This window comes from Cetorhinus maximus, chromosome 5, assembly GCF_964194155.1.
Source record: "Cetorhinus maximus chromosome 5, sCetMax3.hap1.1, whole genome shotgun sequence".
Taxonomy (NCBI): domain Eukaryota; kingdom Metazoa; phylum Chordata; class Chondrichthyes; order Lamniformes; family Cetorhinidae; genus Cetorhinus; species Cetorhinus maximus.
In genome coordinates this window covers 120,762,095-120,779,168 of record NC_135883.1, presented here as the reverse complement: position 1 = coordinate 120,779,168, position 17,074 = coordinate 120,762,095, and the positions used below count along the sequence as shown (strand labels likewise).

General features: G+C 43.6%; 1 protein-coding gene across 7 annotated transcripts in view; it reads right to left on the bottom strand.

Annotated features, from left to right (window-relative positions):
• Positions 1–17,074, bottom strand: part of eya4 (EYA transcriptional coactivator and phosphatase 4) — a 460,934-nt gene that overhangs the window by 164,776 nt on the left and 279,084 nt on the right. The window contains exon 5 of one of the 7 annotated variants that reach the window (XM_078542404.1): positions 14,203–14,271. The exons of the other annotated variants lie outside the window; for them this stretch is intronic. Coding sequence (XP_078398530.1) covers positions 14,203–14,271 — 69 coding nt within the window. The remainder of the gene's footprint in view (positions 1–14,202; positions 14,272–17,074) is intronic. 7 annotated transcript variants of the gene reach the window in all.

The following is a 17,074-nucleotide window of genomic DNA, read 5'->3' as shown; positions in this document are numbered from 1 at the left end:
AACCCATTGCTGTACTCCAGATGCAGTCTAACTAAGGCCCTGTACAACTGTAGCAACATGTCCCTATGTTTATACATGATTTCCTTTTCACATTCCATTTGCCTTCCCAATCATTTGCTGTACCTACTCAGTTAACCTATCTAAATCCCTTTGTAGACCCTTTCAGTCCTCTTGACAACCTACTTTCCTACCTATCTTTGTGTTATCAGTAAATTTAGCAACTATACATTCGGTCCCTTCATTCAAGTGATAGATATAGATTGAAAATAGTTGAAGTTCCAGCACTGATCCCTGTGGCACACCACTAGTAACCGCTTGCCAACTTGAAAATGACCAATTTATCCCTACTCTCTGCTTCCTGTTAGCTAAGCAATCCTCTATCTGTGTTAATATGTTACCCCCTACACCATGAGCTCTTATTTTGTACAGTAACCTTTGATGTAGCACTTCATCAAATGCCTTTTGTAAATCCAAGTATACGACATCTACTGGTTCTCCTTTATCCACATTGCTTGTTACTGCCTCAAAGAATTGGAATAAATTAGTCAAAGAAAATTTCCCTTTCACAAAACAATGTTGATTCTGCCTAGTGATTTATGATTTTCTAAATTTCCTATTACTTCCTTAATGATGGATTCCACATTTTCCCTATGACAGTTGTTAGCCTACATTTACTACATTTCCTATTTTCATTTTTCTGCTTTGCTTGTTTTTTTCCTCGTAATTGGTTCTATTTTATATCTGTATAGGTAATGGGCATATTACTGAGACTGTAATCATATTACCTTGGCTAAAGAACAGCAACAATAATTTGTAATTATAAGGACCTTTAATGTGGAAAAATATCTTAAGGTGTTTCACAGCAAAATTTGACATCAAATCATATAGCAGATCTCTGAAGGCGGAGGGGCATGTTCGTGGGGTGGTGAAAAAGGCATATGGGATATTTGCCTTTATCAATCGAGGCATAGATTACAAAAGTAGGGAGGTCATGTTGGAGTTGTATGGAACCTTGGTGAGGCCACAGCTGGAGTAGTGTGTGCAGTTCTGGTCGCCACATTATAGGAAGGATGTGATTGCACTGGAGGAGGTGCAGAGGAGATTCACCAGGATGTTGCCTGGGATGAAACATTTAAGTTATGAAGAGAGGTTGGATAGACTTGGATTGTTTTTGTTGGAGCAGAGAAGACTGAGGGGCGACCTGATCGAGGTGTACAAGATTATGAGGGGCATGGACAGGGTGGATAGGGAGCAGCTGTTCCCCTTAGTTGAAGGGTCAGTCACAAGGGGACATAAGTTCAAGGTGAGGGGCAGGAGGTTTAGAAAAACTTTTTTACCCAGAGGGTGGTGACGATCTGGAATGCGCTGCCTGGGAGGGTAGTGGAGGCGGGTTGCCTCACATCCTTTAAAAAGTACCTGGATGAGCACTTGGCACGTCATAACATTCAAGGCTATGGGCCACGTGCTGGTAAATGGGATTAGGTAGGTAGGTCAGGTATTTCTCACGTGTCGGTGTGGACTCGATGGGCCGAAGGGTCTCTTCTGCACTCTGTGATTCTGAGGGCAGATAAGGAGATAGGCTTTAATGCCTTCAGGTCTTAAAGGAGGAAAGAGAAGTAGAGAGGTGGAGAGTTTTACAGAGAAAATTCAAGAATTTAGAGCCTTGGTAGCTAAAAGTGTGGCTGCCTGTGTAGAGCGATTAAAATTGGAGAGGCTCAAGAGATCAGGTTTGGAGGAGCGCAGCTAACTCAGAGGGATGTAGAACTGGAGGAGGTTACAGAGGTAGGTTTGGGCAAGGCCATGGATGGATTTGAAAACAATAATAAGTTATATTTATACAGTGCCTTTACTGAAATAAATGTCCCAAAGCACTTCAAAGGAGCATTATAAAATGAAGTATGACACTAAGCTGCAAAAGGAGGTATTAGGTCAGATGACCAAAAGCTTGGTCACAAAGGCGTGCTTTAAGTAGTGTTTTAAAGGACAAAAGTGTGTTGGAGAGGTGTAGGGAGGGTATTCCAGAGGTTTGGGCCTAGAAAACAAAAATGGGAATTTTAAAATTGAGGTGCTATTTAACCTGGAGCCGATGTAGGCCAGTCAGCACAAGGGTGATTGGTGAATGGAATTTGGTGCTAGTTTTTGATGGCATCAACTTAATGGAAGGTGGAACTGGGAGTGTCAATAAGTTGGAATTTTCAAGTCTAGGCTGGGGTAACAAAGGGGTAAACAAAGCCTACATGATGGTTTTTAGCAGCAACTGGGCTGAGGCGAGGTGGAATCAGGTGACATTATGGAGGTGAAAATAAATGGTCTTAGTGATGAGGTGGATATGTGGTCGGAAGCTCATCTTGGGGTAAAATATGATACCAACGTTGTGTACAGTCTGATTCAGCCTCAGTCAGTTGTCAGGAAAGGGATGGAATCAGTGGGTAAGGAATGAAGTGATGGAGACCAAAGGCAACAGCTTCAGGCTTCCCAATATTTAACTGGAGAAAATTTCTACTCATCCACTACTGGATGTCATACAAAATTTAGAGATAATGGGGGGGGGAGGTGGGGTTGAGAGCGTGGTGTTAAGGAAGAGCTGGGCATGGAAACTAACCTTGTGTTTTCAGATGTTCCTAAAGGGTAGCATGTAGATGTAAAATAGAGCGGGGCAAGGATAGATTCTCGGGGGACAATAGAGGTAACAGTGCAGAAGTGGGAAGAGAAGCCAGTTGTGCTTTTCTTCCTCAATGTCATTGCCCATATTCAGAAATTGATTTGTGGAATGATTATTTGGTGGTGAGGGCAACCTCACTTTGAAACAATATGCATGGAAGTCCATAGGCTGTAGGGGGTTGGAAACATGAATGGCTGGACTATTCAGGAGTATGTCTGACAGGAAGCTAGTTGATGTCTCAGCTATTAACACCTGCTTGTTAGTATGAAATGCAAACATTTCTCACCATTGTGTCTTTAATCTTGGCTGATTGGCAGCTGTTTAATCAGTGACCTTTGGTCTGAAATATATACTGGCGTCTTTTCTCAGTGTGAGGTTTACCAGAAATTCGGTTCACTAGGAATTAGGTCATTTATATATGATATCAGAATATGAAAGCCTATTTCATCCAAAAATCTTAGACTATTTGTGTAAAACAAAGGTTAACTCTTTCTAGGTTTATTGTAATAAACATTGATTTTAATTTCTTGCAATGTCTTACTGATTCTGTGCATTGTAAAGAAATGTATTGGTTTTAGTTTCTATGCATTAGTCTGTATCAGTGATTGAGGGGTCTAAATTAGGGAGACACAGGTATAAAATAAATTCTAAGGCCAGAATTTTCCCCCCTTTGGGGGGGAAGTTGAGGACCGGGTGCGTGGAGGTGCACCGCTCGGAGGCGCGCCTCCGATCGGCGCCCTTGATCTGGGGCATGCCGCCATTTTGTGTGGGCGGGCCAATTAAGGCCCGCCCAGCGTGACATCCACCATGAAGCGCTATGCGCTCCCTGTGCGGGTTGGGGTGGGGGGGGACATTCCGAGCCGAGAGTGCGCTCTTCCATGCATGTGCACGAAAGAGTGCACTCATCTCCCTGAGGCTGAGTGCTGCCTCAGGGAGATCGACTCCACAGTGAAAAATCTTAAAAATAGAGAAAAAAAGAATTCCCTGACATGTCCCCTCATGTGACACTGTCTCATGAGTTGGGAAATGTCCATCACTTTCAAAGGCACTTTGATTACATTTTTAAAAACCTACCTGAAACCTCATCGCGCCCGTGGATGAGGTTTCATGCATTTTCCCATGCCCGCCATCCCGGCCTGCCCACCAACCTTAAGGTTGGACGGGCAGGTCCACTAATTACTTCAATGACTTCAATTCGCTGACCGGGAAATCCTGGCCTAAAAGATTTAGAGCAGAGTGAAGGTGATTTTTGTTTTATACCAAAGGCTGTGCAATGTGCTACCAAGGTTAGTGATCAAAGCAAAATTTAGGAATAAATGTTGACATTTAGGAATAGTTAAGATAGGTAGATGAAGAAAAGAAATATTATGCAAATGGCTGTGTTTTGAATGAGTCAAAATCTTGCCCTAATTTGGCAGACCCCAGACTGCAGGTTTCAATTAATTGGAGGTTCGATTTACTTTACGGAAGCTGCCTTTCTGCTGCCAACACGAGATGATAAGTGTTGGCAGAAAACCAGAGACATAATATTCAGATATACCTCTTTTAAAATATTGTTATCATGGTCCTGGCAAAACGGCAAATTGAAGTTAATGGGCAGAATTTTCCCCCCCATCGGTTGATGGGTGGGCGCGTGCGGGCGTCCTTCCGATCAGCACCCCCGATCGGAGGCGCAATGCCATTTTATGTGGGCAGGCCAATTAAGGCCCGCCCAGCGTGACGTCCACAGGGAAGTGCTATGTGTTCCCTGTGCAGGCGGGGGGGAATCCTAGGTGCTGCCTCAGGGAGATCGCCACTACTTTCAACAATATCAAAAATAGAAAAAAAAAATTCCCTTACATGTCACATGAGTTGGGACACGTTCATAATTTCCATAACAACCTTATTAAAAATTAAAAGACCCAACATGAAACCTCATCCCGCCGGTGGATGAGGTTTCATGTTTTTTCTAGTTGCTACCGGGGCTCCTGGCCTGCCCGCCAACCTTAAAGTTGGACAGGCAAGTCCTTTAATTACTTATTTGACCCTGTCAATGGCCTCAATTGGCCACTGACAGGTCAGCGGGCGCGCAGCTGATTTTGCTGCAACCCCGCCTTCCTGAAAATTTAAATGGGGCGGGGTGACATCGGGAGTTCCGCCTGACGTCATCCCGCATCATTTTACGCATTGGCGAGCGGGCCCCGCCCCTGCTCGCCGACGGTAAAATCCTGCCCAATGTGTTAGCACAACACAAGAAACAGGAGCAGGAGCAGGCTCCTGTAGCCTGCTCCACTAGTCAAAAGATAATGGCTAATCTTGAACCTCAATTTGGCTTTCTTGCTCAATTCCCATATCCCTAGGTTACCCTGCAGTCCAAAAGTCTACCTATCTTCGCCTTGACCACGCTCAATGACTGAGAATCCATAGCCCACAGAGGTAGAAAATTCACAATTCACAATCATCTTATCAACCCTTCATCCTGAGAGTATGCTTCCTCAGTCTAGACCCTCCAGGCAGGGGAAACAATCTATCAGTATCTACCCTGTCAATTTCCATCAGAATCAATGAGATCATCTCTCAACCTTCTAAACTCCAGAGAGTGGAAACCCAATTTACTCAGCCTCTCATCATAGGATGACACTCTCATTTCAAGAGCCAATCTAGTAGAGCTTTGCAGTACTGCCTCCAATGCAAGTATACCCTTCCTTAGATAAGGAGACCAAAACAGTGCACAGTTAGTATTCCAGTTGTGGTCTTACAATTGTAGCCCTGCACAACTGTAGCAAGACTTTCTCACTTTTTTTATTTGTTCATGGGGTGTGGGTGTTGCTGACTAGGCCATCATTTATTGTCCATCCCCAATTGTGCTCTAGGAGGTGGTGGTGAGCTGCCTTCTTGAATTGCAGCATTCCATGAGGTGTAGGTACATCCACGGTGTTGTTAGGGAGGGAATTCCAGGATTTTGATGCAGTGACAGTGAAGGAGTGGTGATACATTTCCAAGTCAGGGTGGTGAGTGACTTGGAGGGGAACTTCCAGGTGGTGGTGTTTCCATGTATCTGCTGCCCTTGTCCTTCTAGATGGTAGTGGTCATGGCTTTGGAAGGTGTTGTCTAAGGAGGCTTGGTGAGTTCTTGCAGTGCATCTTGTAGATGGTACACACTGCTGCCACTGTGCGTTGGTGGTGGAGGGAGTGAATGTTTGTGGATGGGGTGCCAATTATGCGGGCTGGCTTGTCCTGAATGGTGTCAAGCTTCTTGAGTGTGGTGGGAGCCGCACTCATTCAGGCAAGTGGAGAATATTTTATCACACTCCTGATTTGTGCCTTGTAGATGGTGTACAGGCTTTGGGGAGTCAGGAGGTGAGTTACTCACCACAGGATTCCTAGCATCTGACCTGCTCTTGAAGCCACAGTATTAATCTGCCTAGTCCAGTCCATTTTCTGGTCAATGGTAACCCCCAAGGTGTTGATGGTGGGGGATTCAGCGATGGTAATGCCATTGAACATCAAGGGGTGATGGTTAGATTCTCTCTTGCTGCAGATGATCATTGCTTGGCATTTGTGTGGTGTGAATATTACTTGCCACTTGTCAGCCCAAGCCTGGATATTGTCCAGGTTTTGCTGCATTTGGGCGTGGACTGCTTCAGAATCTGAGGAGTCGTGAATGGTGCTGAACATTGTGCAATCATCAGCGAACATCCCCACTTCTGACCTTATGATGGAAGGAAGGTCATTGTTGAAGCAGCTGGAAATGGTTGGGCCAAGGACTATACCCTGAGGAACACCTGCAGTGATGTCCTGGAGCTGAGATGACTGACCTCCAACATCCACAACCATCTTCCTTTGTGCTAGGTATGAATCCAACCAGTGGAGAGTTTTCCCCCTGATTCCCATTGACTCCAGTTTTGCTAGGGCTCCTTGATGCCACACTCAGTCATATGCACCCTTGACATCAAGGGCTGTCACTCCCACCTCACCTCGGGAGTTCAGGTCTTTTGTCCATGTTTGAAACAAGGTTGTAATGAGATCAGGAGCTGAGTGGCCCTGGCGGAACCCAAACTGGGCATCAGTGAGCAGATTATTGCTAAGCCAGTGCTGCATGATAGCACTGTTGCTGACACCTTCCATGACTTTACTGATGATCGAGAGTAGACTGATGGGGCAGTAATTGGCTGGGTTGGATTTGTCCTGATTTTTGTGTATAGCTATTTCTGATAACATGTGGAGTGAATTAAACTGGCTGAAGACTGGCAACTGTGATGTTGGGGACCTCCGGAGGAGGCCGAGATGGATCATCCGCTCGGCACTTCTGGCTGAAGATTGTAGCAAATGCTTCAGCCTTATCTTTTGCACTGATATGCTGGGCTCCCCCAACATTGAGGATGGGGACATCTGTGAAGCCTCCTCCTCCAATGAGTTGTTTAATTATCCACAACCATTCACAACAGGATGTGGCAGGACTGCAGAGCTTAGATCTGATCTGTTGTTTGTGGGATCAGTTAGCTCTGTCTATCACTTAATGCTTATGCTGTTTGGACGCAAGTAGTCCTGAGTTATAGCTTTACAGGTTGTCACCTCATTTTTAGGTATGCCTGGTGCTACTCCTGGCATGCCCTCCTGCATTCTTCATTGAACCAGTTTTGATCCCCTGGCTTGGTGGTAATGGTAGAGTGGGGGATATGCCAGGCCAAGGTGGATTACTAGTCCAGCAACAATACCGTTACGCCATCGCCTCCGTATATCCCATTGTAGACTCTTTTGGGGGGGGAAACTGAAAACAACTGGTAAGTTTTGATTGAGTGGTGGTGGGTTAAAGCTAGAAAAATTTGCTTCTAGACCCAAACCCACCCATTTCCCACTTTAACTGGACAGGAAGTTTTGGTCAAGAAGCAGATATTGCGGCTTTAAATCCCCCACTCAAACAAAAAAAAAATGCAAGCCTCATTTTCAAGCAGCTTTTGAACTTTTACCTCTGCTGGCTGGCTAACCTGAGCCACAGGGAACCCGGCAGTTTCCTCAGGATGAGCCTTGGTAGATCCACTAGGTGGTTAATGGTTGATTGATTATGTTGTTAGGTGATGGGCATTGTTTGATTATGGATGGAGAGCATATATAAAGAGAGTCAGCTGGGATACTGGGTGGGTATTTAAGAGACAGAGAACTGTAATACCGCACCCTATGAATAAACGTACTCTCAAAGAAAAGATTCGCCTCTTATTTCGTACTTCACCATCTGGTTTGGCTCCATTTAACATACGTAAGCACTATCACACATACCCCTTGATCCAGGTACCTGCCTGAGGAGGTTCTGTGATTGGAGGCCCCCCCACGAATCATTTCCTGACATCACCTCTGGTCACCAGGCCCTGATTCCTCCCTATTATGAGGCCTCTTCCATCACCACCATCCCACCCCACTCCAATCCAACAATCCTCCCTGCCTTTTCCCCCACTAGGCCCTCATTGTACACATGCCACACCGAGACCTCCAATTTCCCCCCATCTGCTGGGACCTCTGAACTCCCCCTACTCCGAGGCCTTGTCCCCTCCCCATCAGGCCTCAACCTCCATCCTCTCCTCCTCCTCCACCCACCCCCCCTACCCTTCCCCAGGTTGGCCACTCCCTAGGTTTGCCCCGAACTCTTACCTCACCACTCTATCTCCTCCCGATTACGACCCCAATCTCGGTGTGAATCAACCAGCTGTGTCCAAGAGGTACCGACTCCCTGACTGACTGTCTGGTTGTCAGTCAAGCTGGGTACCCCAGCATAGTGGTTTACCCCCGACATTCTGAATAACAAGCTCCCTGCGGGTCAGGTGAGTGAAAATTCCCCCTTTTGTGTCCTCCTCACAGCTTACCTAGCTTTCTATCATTAGCAAAGTTGGATACATCTAATTGCCACATTTTTGTAAATAGCTGAGGCCCCAGCGCTGATCCTTACTGAAACCCACTAGTTATATCCTGCCAAATTGAAAGTAGTACATTTATCCCTATTCCCTACTTCCCATTTGTTAACCAATCCTCTACTCATAATGCATTACCCGAACTCCAGGAGCAGTATCATAACTTATTATGTGGCACCTTGCTGAACACCTTTTGGAAATCCAAATATACTACATCCACTGATTCCCTTTAACTACCTGCTAGTTACATTCTCAAAAAAATTAATAAACTTGTCAAACATAAATTTCCTTTCATAAAACCATGTTAACTCTGCTTAATCATATTATGATTTTCTAATTGCCTTGTTAACACCTCCTCCATAATGGATTCCCATATTTTCCTGATGACTGGTATCAGGCTAAATGGCCTGTAGTTCCCCATTTTCTCTCTCCTTTTCTTGAATAGTGATTTACATGTGTTACTTTTCAATCTGCTGGAACTGTTCTAGAATCTAAGGAAGATCATAACCAATGCGCCCACCTCTTTTAGAACCTGAGGATGCAGGCCATCAGGTCCAGGAGATTTGTTGGCTTTCGGCCCTATTAGTTTCTCTAATACTTTACCTCTACTGATATTAATTACTTTAAGTTCCTCGCTCTCATTCGCACTTTGGTTCTCCATTATTTTTGATATGCTTTGTGTGTCTTCTACAGTGAGGGCAGATACAAAATATTTGATTATCACCTCTGTTATTTCCATATTTCCCACTATAACTTATCCAGTCTCGATCTCTAATGGAGCATATTTACTTTTACTACTCTCCGCATACACTTGTAGAAGCATTAACAATCTTTTTACGTTTCTTGCTAGTTTACTCTTATAATCTAATTTCTCCCTCTTTGTCAATGTTTTGAATATCGTGGGAGAGAGAAACAAAGTTAAAGTTTTGAGCCGAATTTGACACTTCACTTCTGAAGAAGAGTCATATTGGCCTCAAAACACTTGGTCAAATTTTAAGGTGGTGGGATTTTATGGTCCTGCTGAAGTAAATGGGCTTTTGAATGGCTCACCGCATTTTAAGGCCCACCCCTGCTGTGACAGAGCCGTAAAATTCTACCCATTAACTCTGTTTCTCTTTCCACAGATGCTGCCAGACCTGCTGAGCTGAGTATTTCCAGTATTTTGTTTCAATTTCAGATTCCTGCAGTATTTTGCTTTTATTTTGGTTATCCTTTGCTGGTTTCTAAAACACTCATTGTACAAAACAAGAGTTAAAATAGTTTAATTACTAGTTGGTTCCATAACGTATAATTCTGGGTGATCTATCTCGAATATGCTGTATTCCATAAACTCGTCCTCCAGGCTACCTTTGCCAATTTGAGAAGAATCTAAGTGTCCCTTGAGGAAACCCTGCTTCTAGAAGCACAGCCTTTGAAGGTTGAGCCCACTTCATTTTCAAAACATATGATCTTTAAGATACTAATTCTTAAAACTTGTTTCTTTTTTTGTGCTGCACTCAATCTTAGATGGTGCTACTGTAATGTCATTCCTGTAACATTGCAGAATTCCAGTATGTACATAATGCAGCTCATATATTTCAACAAAAGGTCAACTGTTGCATCTTTGTCTCAAATTAAATCTGCAACACTCTGAAAACCAGATCAAAAATATTCTTACACACATAATTAAAGGATTCTAGGGGGCAAAATTGGACCCTGTTGCACATGGCGGACATACAAACAAAATCGGAAACATGTTGTTTTGATTGGCAGATTAAAAGAGTCCCTGGCATCAGCCTGAAAGTGGCATTAGACCCTTGAACATGTTGCTCTCTTGCTAATTTTGACAGTTCTTCAGCAGCCTAGTCAGTGTCCTTGCATTAAAAGCAACTGCTGCAGACCACCGAAGAACAGGTAAGTTTTTGGTTGTAAACTATTTTCAAACTTGCCCTATTGTGCAGCCAGGATGAGACAAGAATGCACACACTAGCTCACTAGCACTCCTGCCAGTTCCTGCTCCTCCCTCTCCTGATCACTGCATTCACTGCCCCACCTGAGGACCACTTCCAGCATCGAAATAGCCTAAATTCATCCATAATTTTCTGACAAGCTAGCTGGGGGCAGGTAGTAGGATCCTGCAGCTCACCAGTATTCTTAAACTGAGGTTCATGTTCTGTGCATACCTATTCCATCATGTGCATCATTCCCTACTTCCAGTTTGCAAGAGGCTGGGAGCCAATTTTTGTCTTCTAGAGATTAGCTCAATGCTCAAAATTCAAATTCCATGCAGATAGAAAATACAATTTCTGTAAACATTCAAACAATACAAGTTGCAGTAACATTCTTATTTTGGGATAATTTAAATGCAAAATATACATCATGCAACATAATATTGGAAAAGTCTTTAATGCCTCAGAGATTCTGCATGGTGGAACTATAGGATTATTTTTGTATCCAGTTGTTTTTTAAGCAAATCTAAAGATCTGGGATATATATTTTTATTTGCACATTTTTTGAAGACAATGTTATAATGTAGAATTTATTGGTCAATCTTCATTAAATAAACAGTATTATCCACTAACTGGGACTGGTTAGCTCAGTTGGCTAGATGCTAGCATGTGATTCAGAATAACACCAACAGCATGGGTTCAATTCCTATTCCAGCTAAGGTAGATTTGGGACCAGTGTCTTTGCCCCTGAGGGTGGAAGGCAATGGGTAAAAAAAGCTCACGATGAAGCATCAACAGACAATAAGGCAAGGACCTGTCTTTGGGCTGAGCACAAATGACATGACGTAACCCACTAACTGTTGTCAAGTGCTGTGACCTCAAGCAATGACTTCTTTGCCTACCCTTGGGAATCCACTGAAATGTATGAAATATTGGCCTAAACATGCCCCTAATTACATTGCTGAAATTCGAAAATGTTTGAGGAATGGTGGGCAAAAGAACAATTCTTTTTACTCCATGAGGTTCCAACAAAGGTGGGTACACCCCCACTGCCTGATGGCTTTCTAGGCATTCACATCATTTATTCAATGCATAAGAGCATCCCAAATTAAACACATCCCTGTCTTAACTCAAACATTTTAACTAGGTTCTCTGGTCCTGGGTAAATGTATGATGTCATTGCTACTGCAGCTGTACAGAGTAGATATGGGCCACAACAAAGAATGAACACCTAATTAAGAAACAAGCTACTGCAGATGCTGGAAATCTGAAATAAAACCAGAAAATGCCGGAAATACTCAGCAGATCAGGCAGCATCTGTGCAGGGAGAAGCAGAACTGACAATTCACGGTGACAAAATGTCATCGACAATGAACCATTAACTCATTTTCTCTCTCCATTGCTGCCACCACCTGGATTCTGCATAGTCAGTTGTTGTTGGTGTCACTAAAGGAAAGGCAGACCTGAATTTTCGCTCCCAAGTCAGCAAGTTCAGAGGGTAGGCAAGGAGGTGGGCAGGTACTGTCGTGGTGGGGCAGGGGGGAGGAGGATAGTTGGGGTGGGGTGTCCAGGGGTCAGTATTATAGTCACCTAAAAGTTAGAAGTGGTTTTAATTCTTCTAAGTTTTCCTGGGTAACTGCTCTGGTAAAACAGTCAGGACCATCTGAAGTCTGCGACTTAAATTGGAGTATCAGATGGTTCCCAGGGCAGGGTAATTGCCCACTGGAAATTCCTGGGCAGTTGCATTCCAATCCTTACATGGGGACTTCTGATGGGGGAGGGTGGGGTGTCCCCCAGCACATCCTGGGTACAACACCCCAGAGAATAGAAGTTATGAGCCAATAAAACAAAAAAAACACCCTCCAGCCTTCACAGCTCCCCACACGCTCCCCATTCCCCATCCATGTCAACTTTTGCCCCCCAAACACCTCCCATGGCATCTTATAGCCTCCATGCCAACTTATTCCCCTCTATCCATGCCACATGGCCCTTTATAGCCCCTATGCCAAACTATGCCCCTCTACTTGCCATGGCCCTTAATGTCCCCTATGCCAACTTAGAGCCAACTCAGGCCACCCTTTGACTTTACACTCCTTGCCAACTCACTCAGTATCCGCCATGGGCAGACAACAGGACCCATGCTGAGATGAAATAAAATAAAGTATTAAGTGCCTACTGCAGACTTTATTTTTTATAAAAAACACTCTCATTCATAAAAACCCATTCGCTACATTTATTGCTGCAACTACATAATCCCTTATAAAAACAAGCATTTCATTTAAGTGCTTAATCCCTTATAAAAACAAGCATTTGTATTCCTAGCTCCAGATCGAATACTATAACCATTTGGAACTGTCAATCAAATTGTGAACTGACAGGCACCCCATCTTCTAAACGTACAACCTCTACCATCTAGAAGCACAAGGGCACCAGATGCATGGGAACACCACCACCTGGAAGTTCCCCTCCAAGTCACTCACCATCCTGACTTGGAACTATATCGCCCTTCCTTCACTGTCGCTGGGTCAAAATCCTGGAACTGTCTCCCTAACAGCACTGCAGATGTACCTACACCACATGGACTGCAGTGGTTCAAGAAGACAACTCACTATCACCTTCTCATGGGCAATTAGGAATGAGCAATAAAAACCCTGGCCCAGCAAGCGATGCCCAAGTCCCATGAAAGAATATTAAAAAATGATAGGTTGTGAAATCAGTCATGCAGGACAAATCTTAAAATGTTAGCTCTCAGGCTTATGGCAACAGAGAGAGTGAAATAGCAAGCAGTGGTGTTTTTTTAATTCTGAGTGGTCTTTTTTAAAGATTTAAAGGCAAGGAGATATAAATGCCTTGACAGCTTGACAATTCCAATGAGCTTGAGTTCCAATAAGAAAGGGCCTAAAGCCCCAAGTTGTGGATTGGACATCCCAGTTTTGAAAATTGGATCTGTTTGAAGGCAGCTGCACTCTTACATGTGCAGCTCCCTCTGTGAACCATGGATACAGAAAATACAACCTGTCCTAATTTTCTCCCCTCCCAGCGAAAATGTTGTGTGCCAGGTTCAGGGGCGGAATTCTGGAATCGGGCCTCTGGAGCCATTTTGACGAAGCCAGAGACCCCCTCATTCTTTATGAAAATTCAGGCCAGAATGTTGATAGTTGGAGTGAAAAGAATCAAATACTTGTTTTGATTCAATTGTATTTGTGAGATATTCTCGGTGCAGGGAGCCAGTTTTTGTTGTAAAGGGTAGATATATATGACTGACTGTTAAGAATGTAGAAATGATGATTTCAAACTTCTTCATTATTTGAGGAATTGCAAATAGGCCTGAACACTGTGCAATCACCAGCAAGCATTTCCAGTTCTCTCCTTATGACGGTTAACAGGAGGCTCTGATGAAAAGTCATTGAGCTGAAACGCTAACTCTATGTGTCTCTCCCCACTGAAGCTGCCTGAGCTGCTGAGTATTTCCAGCATTTTCTGTTTTTATTTCAGAGCACCTAATTAAATTACTTTAAAAATGTAACAGTGAGCAATTGATCAGAATGACAACAGGTTCAATTGTAAGAAAAACACAAACATTCTGTTACTATCAAGTTCCATGCTATTGCTATTATTTGTTTATCACCATTTGATAGAATGTACAAGCTTTCAGAGAATGAGGAAGACAGAAGCACTGCACTCATGTTCCACACTAACACGCACATGCACTGTACCATAATCTGTCATACTTGTTGCAGAGGCGGGGGTGCTGCAACCCAGCAACCAGTCTGCAGTGTTTAAAATAGTCATGGTGTCTCCTGAAGGGGGAAAGTCAGAATCACATTTAGTTTGAGAATTCAGTAACATTTTATCCCTTGCCATTACACTAATACATTTACTTATGCAACTTGCAATCATACAAAAAATTGATGGAAGGCGTTAAACAAGTACATTTCCAGGTAACGTAAATGCAAAATGCCCTGCAATGGGGCACAGTGGTAGAAGAACAGCTTTTTTGGCATAACAAGTTAACCAGAAAAAGCAAGGGCCATCAGTGCAAATGGCAGTAAAACAATTATGCATCATCAGGCTCATTGGCAGTGCAAATTCAAGGAAATTAAATGACAGATGAATAATCAACCGGACTCATTTAAAATAATGGTTGAGAAATTGCAGAAAAGAAATACCAAGCAAATTGTGTAATTGTAAGCCCCGCTTTCTCTACCCTGCACACTCATTAGTGCAAAAGAGGCTTAAGTTAGTTAAATAAATAACTACATGTAGTTCAGCTAAGCCACAGAAATTATTTAAACCACATCTAAATAAGGTATCAAAGAAACAGGATGCTTCCCCTCGGTACTACCACCTGTTGGTTTTTCTTGGCCTTGCTGCACCTTAGTGAATCCAACAAATATCTTTGGAAACAATTTTTTTTGCCTTTGGCATTTTGGCGAACAAAATGATAGGCACTGTGTGGAGTATAAGTTGAGAATGAGTAATGAGAACAAACTGTTTACCACTCTTATATTAAAGGAAAAATCATGGAAGACCACAGCTAATTTTGGCACCAGCCATTTAGATAACTTTTGACTTCTTACAAAAATAAATCATTTTAAAACCAAATCCATGCTAAACAAAATCACAGTTAAATAAGAATGCTCTGTAAGCAATCCAATATTTACTAGCTTGCAAGGCTGAATTATGCTCCTCCTGGGTAACCCTAGTCCAGTTCACTCCAGATATTAATGAGATACATGCCATTGCTGTTTATAGTGCAATCAGAGCAGGGCAAACCAGACCAGGTTACTGCACACCGATCTCATGTTGAAGTGTGCGCGCAAAATGAATTACATGTAAACTAATGGATGCAACCAGTTAACAGTATACTATCAGCAATAGCAATGACTGGTGGGATATTTATTGCTCCATTCATTATTTTATAACAGGAAATTAGAATGACCCCCACGGTCAAAGGTAAACAAATGTTAAAGAAAAAGGAAAATGTAATTAAAACTCATAAATCAGTTCTGCATCCCATGTCACACTCACTGCAGTACGTTCTCCTCCTCGAAAAGAATAAGAGGGATTTTTCAAGAAAAAGATCAGGAAATGGCAGCAGGATTGATTTAGAATGACACCAGGGATTACACAATTTATGGCAGAGCTCTCAGTTTTGGAGTTTTCCCAAACCCAGTAGCCAAACATATTATAATCTGTGGACTTTTTCCATATAATCAAAAAAATGAGAGAAACAAAGGCCAAAGAGAAATAGAGAGAGAGAGATAAATGTGCGTATGTGAGAAAGAGGAGCAATTGATTTATTTTAAAAACATGACCATATGCTAAATAGATAAGAACTTTTATCTGTGTTTACTATTTATGGTCCAAAATTGCCCATGTAAAAATCTGGAAAGTTATGGGAAAAAGGAGCAACTTTATTCCTATATAATCATTCGCATGCATGGGACAATAACAAAAACGAATTATTCGGTAGTAAAGGGTTTGAAGAATGTTCACTTCACTCGTTTAATTTGACAATGTAAAGATCAGATGAACTCCAAGATTAAGATTAAAATTTGAACTCATTCTTGTTTTCTGTTTTATTCTATGTAAATATGTGCAATTTGGAATTCATCCCACTTTTAGTCGATATTAGATTCTTATCACATATACTGGGCCTCAGCTTTGAAACTGACCATCATCTTTGCACACCCCACGTGCAACCGGGCATGGAGAGGCTGGGGTGCCAGACGAAGGTAAAAGTGCAGTGCACAGAGGTGAGAGTTTCAGCTTGAGCAACCATTCTAGCGTAGTCTCTTCATTGATGTGAGCTTTGAATCTGGAGTCCCCATTGATCATTAAAGATGCATCATGATGCAGGTCTCTGTTGTCTCACCAGGGTGCCAGGCATGCGCAGTGACTGTGAGATGACTTTAACTAATGTCATGTCCTTCTTTTCCCTTTTATGTTTGCCAGCAGGTGCCCGATCTCCAGACCCTGAAAGGCCACCCCCGACACCAGAGCACCACCGGGCGTCATTTGCACTTGTGTAACACCCACACTCTGAAGCAGGCACCAGCACAGATACCAGTACCTCGGTGGGCATTACAGCGGTGGCTAGTGTATCGGTGCACATTGGTGAAGGCACTTCACAAACACTTGAGGAGCAGGCGGAGGCAGAGAGTGCCCAGGGCGACAGCAGTTGGAGGACTGCTGGGGACCAGGATGGTGCTCAGTTGAAGGCTGATGATGAGCCTCTGGAGTCGTCCATTAGGCGGTAGATGCTGGATGTCCAGTGAGATGTGCGGGAGGACCCATGAGGGTCTGCGTGCCATGGTCTCCGTGTTGGAAGAGTCCATGCGGAGGGTGAACATGGAGTTGACCACCATGGCTGAGCGCACTGCCTCCTGCATTGAGAGTGGTGACTCTCATGGAGAGGCAGCTTCAGGGACAGAATCTGGCTGCGGTGACTGGGGAAATGCCAGCTGTGGCACTGGTTGCTCCCTCCCAGGCGGGGCCAGCACAGGTTCCACTGGCTACAGGACAACTGCCAAGGTCATTAAGGCCAACAAGACAGCAGAGTCAGCTGGCTGTCTCCAAAGCCGATGCCAGAGAGGGTGG